The sequence below is a fragment of the Pseudochaenichthys georgianus genome, chromosome 19 (assembly GCF_902827115.2).
Source record: "Pseudochaenichthys georgianus chromosome 19, fPseGeo1.2, whole genome shotgun sequence".
Taxonomy (NCBI): domain Eukaryota; kingdom Metazoa; phylum Chordata; class Actinopteri; order Perciformes; family Channichthyidae; genus Pseudochaenichthys; species Pseudochaenichthys georgianus.
In genome coordinates this window covers 28304069-28317813 of record NC_047521.1, presented here as the reverse complement: position 1 = coordinate 28317813, position 13745 = coordinate 28304069, and the positions used below count along the sequence as shown (strand labels likewise).

The 13745-nt window shown below is 40.0% G+C and overlaps 1 protein-coding gene and 1 long non-coding RNA gene across 2 annotated transcripts in view; both read right to left on the bottom strand.

The window, feature by feature from the left end:
- LOC117464634 (uncharacterized) overlaps positions 1–836 on the bottom strand; it is a 5483-nt gene extending 4647 nt beyond the window's left edge. The window contains exons 1-2 of the long non-coding RNA XR_011645014.1: positions 770–836; positions 487–640 (exon numbers count right to left, since the gene is read on the bottom strand). This is a non-coding gene — a long non-coding RNA (uncharacterized lncRNA). The remainder of the gene's footprint in view (positions 1–486; positions 641–769) is intronic.
- Positions 837–3330: 2494 nt separating this feature from the next.
- Positions 3331–12287, bottom strand: LOC117465026 (uncharacterized). The gene is made up of 4 exons (XM_034107863.2): positions 12196–12287; positions 7864–8220; positions 4518–4648; positions 3331–3958 (listed from the first exon to the last, which is right to left on the bottom strand). The coding sequence occupies exons 1-4, from the start codon at positions 12269–12271 to the stop codon at positions 3827–3829; spliced, it is 696 nt and encodes a 231-aa protein (XP_033963754.1). The 5' UTR covers positions 12272–12287; the 3' UTR covers positions 3331–3826.
- Between the last annotated feature and the right edge of the window lie 1458 nt (positions 12288–13745).

Genomic DNA, 13745 nt, shown 5'->3' with positions numbered 1-13745 from the left:
AAACATTAAATTGTGTCTCACCACAATGAAGTCAAACAGTATAACAATATAACAAACTGTTAAACAGTTCAAATATAGAAGCCGGACTGAAGAGTTAAATTTAATTTATTGAGAATATTCACAACACATGAATGAATGAATGAATGAATGAGGAGTTTGCGTATGTAAAAAAGTCAATTTCACTGATAAAATGATGCTTGATCCACTGGCTATATAAGCCGAATTACTGATTGAAACCACTTCATTTAATTTGTAAAATATTATAAATGAAGAATGAATATTCATCAAACGAGAGCTAATATAAGTTATATTTGACACAAAGTAAACGGTCAATTTACGGCTACAAACAGTCACTTAACGGTCATTAAACGGCTACAAACGGTCACTTAACGGCTGCAAACGGTCATTAAACGGCTACAAACGGTCATTTAACGGCTACAAACGGTCATTAAACGTCAAAATATTAAATATTAAAACGTGTCTCACCTTCATGAAGTCGATGTATCCATAAACTTCTCGAAGTCCACACTTTTAACCCGGAAAACAGCATTTTACGGTTGTCTTTCAACACAGAAACAGCTCAAACCTGTGTGTTTGTCTGATTATCAGTTCAACATTCCTCTGATCTTTGGGCAGAAAACTGAGAAAAGGCGAGATAACAACAACAACAACGTTAATCTTTTCCCGGACTTTGTGTCCTAACTAGTTAATCAAATATAAAAGATAACTACATTAACGCGTTTTTTCTTAATTGTACTGTAATACTAACTTTATTACTACAGTTATGACTTCAGTTCTAAAATCATAACAAACCGTTTTCAAGGCTGCACCTCGTGTGTTACACCTGGAAGCGTCCGTGTGGAACACTGACCTTCAGTACGTAGGTTCCGCAGTAACAACTGACATTTAGATATAAGATAGTACAAACAATAAGCCATATAATAATAATAATAATAATAATAATAATAATAATAATAATAATAATAATAATAATAAAAAGGCAATAACAATAATAATAAATGTTATTGTATTCAGTGTTTTTACAAATACATTCCATGGTATTTGACCTTTTTACATAAACATTTTATGATTTTATGACTAAAATGAGAAAATAAGACTTCAATAAAAAAAAAATAGACATGTTTTTCATATAAAATGTTTAGCAACACAACTATTTTTAAATAACAATTACATATTGTTTGTAAATGTGGACAAAGATGTTCTGTTTGCGTAAAAAGAAACAAACACAAAGATACAGGACTTTTAATGTTTTCACTTCCTTTATTATCTTTGTGAGTGTTCATGTTTTGAGAGGTTTGGGCCAGCCTAAAGGAGCAATGTTATATTTTCTATTAAGAGTTTACTTATATGTCCAAATTGCACATCTTGGCCCTTTCTCAATTCTCTAATTTCCCCTCCTCGATTCCTCGACTCCTCAACTCCTCGACTCCTCGGTCCTCCGGTAGTAACCCGGAAATGGATTTCAGCGCCCCATGTTGAAGGACATCTCATTTCTCTAACCACCTGCTGCTTCCCCTCCTCTCTCCTCGGCCCCCTCCTCCTCCTTTATTACATTTCTTTGTGCACGCTATTTTTCACAACATGTATAATTTATACTATAAAAAAAGCCATAAAGCAAAACAAACACCTGTAATGCAACATACATTTAATTTGTTTATTTGCACAATCAACAGCAATCAAATACAGCAAGCATGCTAATTTACATATGTGGTCTCGAGGGAGACGACATAATCAGACACATCTGAAGTCACAATTTACAAGTGCAAATAAACAATTCACAACTCATTTTCTATTTCTTAAAATTGTTTTATAGTGACAGTGTAACTTAGGCCCCGTTCACACGGAGACAAAACCGATTTCGAACCGAAGTTGATTTCAAAAAGGTCTTCCGTCCACACGGAATCGGCTCAAGAAACGTGTCCGTCCACACGAGACCGCTCGAAACCGCTGGAGACGCTGTAGTACATATGCCGGGCCTGTAAGTGGCGCTGTACTTCCGCCACAAAATACACCAAAAGCAGCGAAGAAGACCTTGCATGGGCATAAGGCATAAACAAACAAGCTGTAGATGTTGCACTAACATCTGTAGCATGGTCAGTAGCATCTGGAGCACGAACGCAACCCTGTGATCCGCCATTGTTGTTGTTGTTGGCGAAACGCATCAGCACTGACGCGGGGTGAGCAGGAGAGGTGGGGAGAGGCGGGGCTATGGCGTCATCGATTCAGGAAATGATCGTATAGGTCGTACACACGGAGCCGCAAGCGTGTCGTCTCCAGACTTGCCCACTTTGGGAGCCGGTTTCAAAGTTGATCGGTTTCGGAGGCTCCGAAGCCGTGGCTCCGTTTCGGCTTCGTGTGGACGAGCCGTCTATTGGATAAAGGACTTTAGCGGATAAAACTGAAATCGTCTCCGTGTAGACGGGGCCTTAATGAACATGTGTAAAAAATACAAAATGTAAAAAGTTTGCAAACATGCTAATTTACATCTGTGGTCCCTCGGGAGATAATCAGACACATCTCAAGTACAAATATACAATTCTCGAGTACAAAAGACAACCATCATTGCAGCACACGTTAATGGTGATTGCAGTTCTGGTTTGCCTTGAGACAGTTTTTAGAAATGGGTCCTGAAAGTAAAAACAAAATGTCAAATCAGACAGAAAAAAAGTTCAAACTCTATTTTTGAGTCTCAACGCAAACACCTGAAATGCAACGTGTAGAAAAAGTGCTTGCTCTGCAGGTTTTTTGAGCTGAAAAGGCTACAGGATGTGGTCTCTGCTGGCTTTTCTGCAAAGATAAACACAAAATGTCGTATTTGAAAGGAAACGGAAAGCAGAAGGTGAAACACGTCTCAGCTGCGGATGAAATAAATCTGTTTGAGGGGAGAGATTGAATGAGGAATCTGAAATCAGGAAATAACAGAAACAACGTTTATTCTCCTCGTTTGTTTCTATTGATCCTCTTTCCCAACACTCTTCATCCTCGATCACATTGAGATCACACTTCAGGATAACATTTGGAAATACAACATTTCAAAACGATTACACTTTAATCCTGATTATAAATGCTAATATTTCGTTTTTAATTATTGATTTTTAATGTTTGAGATTACATTTCAAATGTCCAAATGTAAATATGTGAATATGTACATTTTCTTACATTTAAAAAAAATATTTTTAATATATGGGAAATATATATTTTTTAAAATATTTAATACAAAAAAATATATAGATTTTTTGTTCATATGTTTTAATATTTTCACATGCACTTATTCATTTTCAATTTTTTTCTATTTGTTTATGTTTTAATATTTTGTATATATATATATATATAAAATATATAGATTTTTTTTTTAAATATAGATATAGATTTTTTATTATTATATATATTTTTTTTTTTTAAATTTCCAAACGTTTTAATTTTTTTCTAATATTTTAATGCTTTGATATCCCATCTTCCATGACATTTCTAAAGGGTCCATCTGAAGTCCAGAGATGTGACTAAGGCCCTTTCTCATTTCACTAATTTCCCCTCCTCGACTCCTCGACTCCTCGGTCCTCCGGTGGTAACGCGGAAATGGATTTCAGCTTCCCCTCCTCGACTCCTCCGCCCGCATCTCCTGACTAAGACATGAGGATAGGAGTCGAGGAGGGGAATTAGAGAAATGAGAAAGGCCCTATGTACGTGTGTTGAGGACAGGTTTTCAAAGTTTACATTTTTCTAATATTTTCAAAAATGTTCTAATATTTTCTGATATTTTCACGTTATCTTTTAAAACGTTGATATCTCATCTTCCCTGGCCTTCCTAGAGGATCCCCCTGAAGCCCAGAGATGTGACTAAGTACGGCTGGTGCTGAGGACAGGTGTGCTGAGGCCTCGGGGGTCGGGGGGGTCCGGGGGGATCAGCGGCTCGACCCTGTGTGAAGCCTTTCTTAAACTGCAGAAAAACAAAGAGAAAACATTTTATATATATATATATATATATACCTGTCCTTTGATTAAAATACAAACCTTTTTTAATACAGTATTAATAAAACAAAATAAAAAACATCCCTTATTGAATCACTTCAATCTGGAAGTGAAGACAGATTAAAAAAATAATAGTAATATAGTTATAATTTAAGAAAATAAACATTGAAAGGGACATCTAAATAATAAACAAACAAAAACTAAATTTATTAAATTTAAATGTATTAAAAAAAAATATATACAGATATTATTTTTTAAATAGTTTTGACCATAAATGTGCATTTTTCAAAAAAACAAACACATTTTCTTTTTTCATTCAGTATAAATAAATACAATGGAAAGCCTTTAATCCGAAAGCATCTTTTCTAAGTGAAGTAAAATGAATTTTAATAATAATAAAAACAGAAAGAAGAATAGCCCAACTAAGTCTCTTCTTTGCAGGACTCCAACAGCAGGCCCACCCGGCGTTATTATCCTTTCAGTTGTCTCTCGTTTATTACTGAAATGGTTTAAACAGTCGTACTCACGCGTCTGTGTCTCAGAACCATGGCTCCAGTGAAGAGGAGCACGATGACGGTGAACGCCGTCACGCTGAAGGCGATCAGGACGACATTCAGGATGTGATTTCCGAACCCGCAGAGTTCCTGCGGGTCTTCCTCTGGAAATAAATGATCGATAAATGTGAAACAGCCTCACTGAAAAAACTGAGACGTTGACTTTAATTAAATATATGATGTCAGGGGGGTCAAACTCAAACACACCGTGGGCCAAGATTAATAAATGGGTACTAGGGGAGGGCCGGACTGGTTCAGTGTTTACTGCAGAACTTATTGAAATGAACTTATTGCACATATTAAACCTGGAACTAACGAAGCTTCAACTATTGCCTATAAAAACAACATTAAATAATCAGTCGCATTCATTTCTTATGGCTCTATCTGCAGCTTCTCCAGAGTCACTTCTTATGAGTACATTTTCCCACAGGCCAACAGCAGCTTCAACAAAACTATTCCCCTCAGAGAGAAACCAAACATGCCCTGTTGTCGAGAGAGAGAAAGTGCAGAAGGAAGCATCCATTGAAGTCAGTGTGCTGCTCTGATGCTAGCTCAGACACTTGGCGTCTCATCAGGGTGCAAGGTCATCAATGTTTGGGGTCCGGCTCTGAGCGGAGGACACCCTCAGGATGGAGGGAAGGTGTGCTGCAATATACCGGCGGGCCAGATCTAATAGTAATTAGAAATTATCCATCCATCTTCTCCGCTTATCCGTGGTCGGGTCTCAGCTCCAGCAGAGAGCCCCAAACGTTCCTTTCCCCTCATCACCCAGCTCTGACTGGGGGGTCCCAAGGCGCTCCCAGGCCAGCGAAGAGATATCATCCCTCCACCTGGTCCTAGGTCTACCCCTCGGTCTCCTCCCAGCTGGACGTGCCTGGAACACCTCCCTAGGGAGGCGCCCAGGTGGCATCCTAACTAGACGCGAAGGAGAAATTATCCTGCAGGCCGAAATTAAATCCACCAAGGGCCTGATTTGGCCCCCGGGCCTTGAGTTTGACACGAGTGTATTATGTCAACAGATTTCACATTACTGCATTAGGTTAGTTGAAAGCAATAATATGAATATGAAATAAGAAATATTGGGTCAAATGTACATTATTGCTTTCAAATAATACAGTAATGAAATCTGGTGACATAATACATTTAATGAAAGTCAACGTTTCAGTGCTTACGTTGACCCAACACAATATAGTTCGTATACTGTATGTATTTTATTTTGTACTCTTTAATGGATGGATGCAAGAACAATTTAATTTTCAAAATAATTTGAAGTATTGAATTTACAAATTGTATTTTTGTTCAACAGGTTAGACACAATTTACAAGTATTGATTGTGCAGTAACATTTTGTTGAAGTACTGAAACGCCTCCATCGGATTCCTCTGTTTACTTCCTGAAGATGGTGACATCAATATGGTACACTAGCGCTTCTATTGGCTAGCACTCCAACACATATCTCTAAGAGGTTGACCAATCACAACAGAACCAGCCAGCTAACCAATCAGAGCCGACTGGGCTCTGGTTTCAGACAGAGGGTGAAAAGAGGTGCTGTAGCACAGACAGTATAGATAGCCAGTAGAGACACTCCATACTGATATACACCTGAACATCAGCAGGAGAGGACTCTTTAAAGTAGAGACACTACATACTGATATACACCTGAACATCAGCAGGAGAGGACTCTTTAAAGTAGAGACACTACATACTGATATACACCTGAACATCAGCTGGAGAGGACTCTTTAAAGTAGAGACACTACATACTGATATACACCTGCACATCAGCTGGAGAGGACTCTTTAAAGTAGAGACACTACATACTGATATACACCTGAACATCAGCAGGAGAGGACTCTTTAAAGTAGAGACACTACATACTGATATACACCTGAACATCAGCAGGAGAGGACTCTTTAAAGTAGAGACACTACATACTGATATGCACCTGAACATCAGCAGGAGAGGACTCTTTAAAGTAGAGACACTACATACTGATATACACCTGAACATCAGCAGGAGAGGACTCTTTAAAGTAGAGACACTACATACTGATATACACCTGAACATCAGCAGGAGAGGACTCTTTAAAGTAGAGACACTACACACTGATATACACCTGAACATCAGCAGGAGAGGACTCTTTAAAGTAGAGACACTACATACTGATATACACCTGAACACCAGCAGGAGAGGACTCTTTAAAGTAGAGACACTACATACTGATATACACCTGAACATCAGCAGGAGAGGACTCTTTAAAGTAGAGACACTACATACTGATATACACCTGAACACCAGCAGGAGAGGACTCTTTAAAGTAGAGACACTACATACTGATATACACCTGAACATCAGCAGGAGAGGACTCTTTAAAGTAGAGACACTACATACTGATATACACCTGAACATCAGCAGGAGAGGACTCTTTAAAGTAGAGACACTACATACTGATATACACCTGAACATCAGCAGGAGAGGACTCTTTAAAGTAGAGACACTACACACTGATATACACCTGAACATCAGCAGGAGAGGACTCTTTAAAGTAGAGACACTACATACTGATATACACCTGAACACCAGCAGGAGAGGACTCTTTAAAGTAGAGACACTACATACTGATATACACCTGAACATCAGCAGGAGAGGACTCTTTAAAGTAGAGACACTACATACTGATATACACCTGAACACCAGCAGGAGAGGACTCTTTAAAGTAGAGACACTACATACTGATATACACCTGAACATCAGCAGGAGAGGACTCTTTAAAGTAGAGACACTACATACTGATATACACCTGAACATCAGCAGGAGAGGACTCTTTAAAGTAGAGACACTACATACTGATATGCACCTGAACATCAGCAGGAGAGGACTCTTTAAAGTAGAGACACTACATACTGATATACACCTGAACATCAGCAGGAGAGGACTCTTTAAAGTAGAGACACTACATACTGATATACACCTGAACATCAGCAGGAGAGGACTCTTTAAAGTAGAGACACTACATACTGATATACACCTGAACATCAGCAGGAGAGGACTCTTTAAAGTAGAGACACTACACACTGATATACACCTGAACATCAGCAGGAGAGGACTCTTTAAAGTAGAGACACTACATACTGATACACACCTGAACATTAAAGCATCGAGAGGACTCTTTAAAGTAGAGACACTACATACTGATATACACCTGAACATTAAAGCATGTCCCAGTAGAATATTGGGTGCATTTTCATGATCATTTTGTGGTCTTTTTATATGAATGTTTAGTGTGTGCATATTCAAACATTAACAACTGGTTTTATTTACCTCTGACGATGATGATGGTGCCGTTGGTGGCCAGTTTTACGGGCCCTTTGTCCACGTGGCTCCAGGTGCAGAAATACAGGTCGGTGTCCTGCAGCTGCATCATATCGATCTTAAAGGAGACACCAACGCCTCCGTCCAGCTGCTTTCGTTCAGATACTTGAATCCGTTTTTTTAACTCCTCAGTCATAGTCATTTTTTCTATCGTTCCCTTTTGAAAATACAGGAAACTGACGTCTGTTCTGCTGTGAAAGTTCCTCTGCAGAGACAGGCTAACGGGGTCCGACAGAGAGGTGTAGCAGGAGATCTCAGCGGAGGAGTTTATTGTCTTTATGGAGGTGGAGGAGGGCTCCTGAGAAACTGACAGAATAAGAGAAACTGTTACTGAAGCCTCAAGAGGACAATCAACATAAAGGATTCTACACAGATTATTTGCGAAGTTCCGCGACAGGGCAAACATGTCGCTAACATATGTGAAAAAATGGGTACTCTTCTTTAACTGATCTGATTTAAAGAGTCCTCTCCTGCTGATGTTCAGGTGTATATCAGTATGTAGTGTCTCTACTTTAAAGAGTCCTCTCCTGCTGATGTTCAGGTGTATATCACTATATAGTGTCTCTACTTTAAAGAGTCCTCTCCTGCTCATGTTCAGGTGTATATCACTATATAGTGTCTCTACTTTAAAGAGTCCTCTCCTGCTGATGTTCAGGTGTATATCAGTATGTAGTGTCTCTACTTTAAAGAGTCCTCTCCTGCTGATGTTCAGGTGTATATCAGTATGTAGTGTCTCTACTTTAAAGAGTCCTCTCCTGCTCATGTTCAGGTGTATATCACTATATAGTGTCTCTACTTTAAAGAGTCCTCTCCTGCTGATGTTCAGGTGTATATCAGTATGGAGTGTCTCTATTTTAAAGAGTCCTCTCCTGCTGATGTTCAGGTGTATATCAGTATGTAGTGTCTCTACTTTAAAGAGTCCTCTCCTGCTGATGTTCAGGTGTATATCAGTATGTAGTGTCTCTACTTTAAAGAGTCCTCTCCTGCTGATGTTCAGGTGTATATCAGTATGTAGTGTCTCTACTTTAAAGAGTCCTCTCCTGCTGATGTTCAGGTGTATATCAGTATGTAGTGTCTCTACTTTAAAGAGTCCTCTCCTGCTGATGTTCAGGTGTATATCAGTATGTAGTGTCTCTACTTTAAAGAGTCCTCTCCTGCTGATGTTCAGGTGTATATCAGTATGTAGTGTCTCTACTTTAAAGAGTCCTCTCCTGCTGATGTTCAGGTGTATATCAGTATGTAGTGCCTCTACTTTAAAGAGTCCTCTCCTGCTAATACAAAAGGTGCCCACAGTTTAAACTAGTCGAAAAACAAGTAAGCTAATGAGACACATCTCAATCTGTCTGTCAGATTTACCACAAACACACACCCATGTTTCTATCAGGTGCCAAAGCAAACAAGGTGCTGTCGGCACAGAGTGGAAGTGAAAATGCAATCTGTCAAAAACTCCAGGAAGTTATCTTCTATGCTATCAGTCAACACTTGCAGCAAGATTTTCTGGCTGTTCTGCAATCCTCTGAGCCGCAGATATAAAACAAACGGTCAAAGTTCAAGTTATTTGTCCTACCTGTATGAATAATAAGTCAAAGCAACAGCCGGTGAGACTGAAGACGGTCTGATTCCTCCAATCAGAAGCATGCTGATGTGATGACACTGATTTATAATTAGTGAAATTGAACATCTAGTTGTATTCCTTTAAAATATATATGATGTCATGCATTATCATCTTTAAATAACAACATGGATAACTAGCAGATATATGTAGGTTTAATATATGCAAATGGTGTTGGTCTGGACCGAATATCAACTTGCAGAAAGTGTTGCAACCGTCCGCAGACTCCCCTCAGCTCTTTTAGAGGTAGCTGCAGGATATACTAAAATATATATATTTTTTTAAATGACTAAAAGGTTAAGCTGCAGAATGGATATGTATGTTTGCCTCATTAATCTTCTCACAACCTCCCACTGCTTAGCCTTATGACTGTTCTCCACTTCCTGCAGTCTGAGTGTCTCAATGCACAGTTATATATGTTAACCGAGGTGTTCAAATATTCAGTGTTGTCTTTAAGTCATGGATGTTTTTAAAGAAGTGCATGAACTCTGTTTCTGTGGGTGTTTTCACTTCCTGCTGCTGCTGCTGCTGCTGTACTTCACTGCAGGACAAACACACTGACTGATCTTTTGCTGCTTTATATTTATTTCACAAGGCTAATGTTGGGCTATAAAGGAACTACAGCACGGTCACATGACTTCACGTCACCACCGCTAAGCTAACGGAGGCTAATGTTGGGCTATAAAGGAACTACAGCACGGTCACATGACTTCACGTCACCACCGCTAAGCTAAAGGTGGCTAATGTTGGGCTATAAAGGAACTACAGCACGGTCACATGGCTTCACGTCACCACCGCTAAGCTAAAGAAGGCTAATGTTGGGCTATAAAGGAACTACAGCACGGTCACATGACTTCACGTCACCACCGCTAAGCTAAAGGTGGCTAATGTTGGGCTATAAAGGAACTGCAGCACGGTCCCATGACTTCACGTCACCACCGCTAAGCTAAAGGAGGCTAATGTTGGGCTATAAAGGAACTACAGCATGGTCACATGACTTCACGTCACCACCGCTAAGCTAAAGGAGGCTAATGTTGGGCTATAAAGGAACTACAGCACGGTCACATGACTTCACGTCACCACCGCTAAGCTAAAGAAGGCTAATGTTGGGCTATAAAGGAACTACAGCACGGTCACATGACTTCACGTCACCACCGCTAAGCTAAAGGTGGCTAATGTTGGGCTATAAAGGAACTGCAGCACGGTCCCATGACTTCACGTCACCACCGCTAAGCTAAAGGAGGCTAATGTTGGGCTATAAAGGAACTACAGCATGGTCACATGACTTCACGTCACCACCGCTAAGCTAAAGGAGGCTAATGTTGGGCTATAAAGGAACTACAGCACGGTCACATGACTTCACGTCACCACCGCTAAGCTAAAGGAGGCTAATGTTGGGCTATAAAGGAACTACAGCACGGTCACATGACTTCACGTCACCACCGCTAAGCTAAAGGTGGCTAATGTTGGGCTATAAAGGAACTACAGCACGGTCACATGGCTTCACGTCACCACCGCTAAGCTAAAGAAGGCTAATGTTGGGCTATAAAGGAACTACAGCACGGTCACATGACTTCACGTCACCACCGCTAAGCTAAAGGAGGCTAATGTTGGGCTATAAAGGAACTACAGCACGGTCACATGACTTCACGTCACCACCTCTAAGCTAAAGGAGGCTAATGTTGGGCTATAAAGGAACTACAGCACGGTCACATGACTTCACGTCACCACCGCTAAGCTAAAGGTGGCTAATGTTGGGCTATAAAGGAACTACAGCACGGTCACATGACTTCACGTCACCACCGCTAAGCTAAAGGAGGCTAACGTTGGGCTATAAAGGAACTACAGCACGGTCACATGACTTCACGTCACCACCGCTAAGCTAAAGGAGGCTAACGTTGGGCTATAAAGGAACTACAGCACGGTCACATGTTGGTTTGCAGCTACTTTGAATGCATGTTTCTTAGCTGATGATTTTGTATTTTTGCTTCTGCTTTTACTTCGTCCACCTTTGTTTATTCTCATAATCGTCAGTGTGTGATATTAAATATGTCTTTACAGTATATGTATGAATTCAAATTAAATGAAAATGTATCATTGCTTAGTTCACCAAATATATATGTTGTTTTCATTTTGAGGAATGCAAACTAAAAATGTATATAAACAAAACATTTAAAATAAATAATAATATACATAATACATATTTAAAAATGACATATATTATTTGATATTAAAAATAAATATAATAACATTTTTAGGATGTATTAGACTTATAGCATTATATATATAAATTCTCTATAGTAAATCGTTGTACAACAGTTGTATTACCTTTAAATACAATATTTACCTTTATACGGTATCAGGGTAAAATGAGTACATGTCGAACACAGGGGATATTTTTCTACAGAAATACTGGGTTTATTTAAAACATTCAGTCCATTTTACTATAAAAAAGAGCAACAAATATCATCATTTTTAAATTGAATGTTAGTTTTAGAGAATAGAAAGAGATGCTTCGGCTCAGAGGTTTGAAAACAGGAAACGAACAGGAAGACGTGACTCGTCTTCATCATTGTGGATGTTAAACAAAAAAAACAGAATTCCACATTTTCCTCACACACACACACACACACACACACACACACACACACACACACACACACACGTACCTGTCCAAGTGTGCAGCAGGACCTCAGCAGGCAGGCAGAGGATCCCCAACACACAGCTCCACCCGAGGGCCTGCATCCTCTCAGGCCGAACACACACTGACAGAGGAAGTGTGATGGTGTGTCTGTATCATCTGTGCGTGCGTGCGTGTGTGTGTGTGTGTGTGTGTGTGTGTGTGTGTGTGTGTGTGTGTGTGTGTGTGTGTGTGTGTGTGTGTGTCTGTGTGTGTGTGTGTGTGTGTGTGTGTGTGTGTGTGTGTGTGTGTGTGTGTGTGTGTGTGTGTGTGTGTGTGTGTGTGTGTGTGTGGGCTGCATTAAATCAAAGAAGTTAAACTGCTTATCGACAACAACTTTATTTTACAACACCTCATGTCACATGTACAAAGACTTATTTAGCTTTCACAGTAAAAAAAAATATTGCACAGTATAAAACAACACTTTCTTACTTGGTTTGTTTTTATTGCAGAGTTGATTAAGTGGCTTTGTAGTGCTATTTTGTAAAGTGGGTTCAAGCTCCAGAAAATCTAAAGGCATCTTAATGTCCAACTCTTGTGTATAATATGTACAGATATAACCCCAAACATATATATCTTACATATATACACATGGTTAAATACATTTTCTTCTGTATTCACCACCCACCTCTAAGCTAAAGGAGGCTAATGTTGGGCTATAAAGGAACTACAGCACGGTCACATGACTTCACGTCACCACCGCTAAGCTAAAGGAGGCTAATGTTGGGCTATAAAGGAACTACAGCACGGTCACATGACTTCACGTCACCACCGCTAAGCTAAAGGAGGCTAATGTTGGGCTATAAAGGAACTACAGCACGGTCACATGACTTCACGATACCACCGCTAAGCTAAAGGAGGCTAATGTTGGGCTATAAAGGAACTACAGCACGGTCACATGACTTCACGATACCACCGCTAAGCTAAAGGAGGCTAATGTTGGGCTATAAAGGAACTACAGCACGGTCACATGACTTCCCGTCACCACCGCTAAGCTAAAGGAGGCTAATGTTGGGCTATAAAGGAACTACAGCACGGTCACATGACTTCACGTCACCACCGCTAAGCTAAAGGAGGCTAATGTTGGGCTATAAAGGAACTACAGCACGGTCACATGACTTCACGATACCACCGCTAAGCTAAAGGAGGCTAATGTTGGGCTATAAAGGAACTACAGCACGGTCACATGACTTCACGATACCACCGCTAAGCTAAAGGAGGCTAATGTTGGGCTATAAAGGAACTACAGCACGGTCACATGACTTCACGATACCACCGCTAAGCTAAAGGAGGCTAATGTTGGGCTATAAAGGAACTACAGCACGGTCACATGACTTCACGATACCACCGCTAAGCTAAAGGAGGCTAATGTTGGGCTATAAAGGAACTACAGCACGGTCACATGACTTCACGTCTCCACCGCTAAGCTAAAGGAGGCTAATGTTGGGCTATAAAGGAACAACAGCACGGTCACATGACTTCACGTCACCACCGCTAAGCTAAAGGTGGCTAATGTTGGGCTATAAAGGAACTACAGCA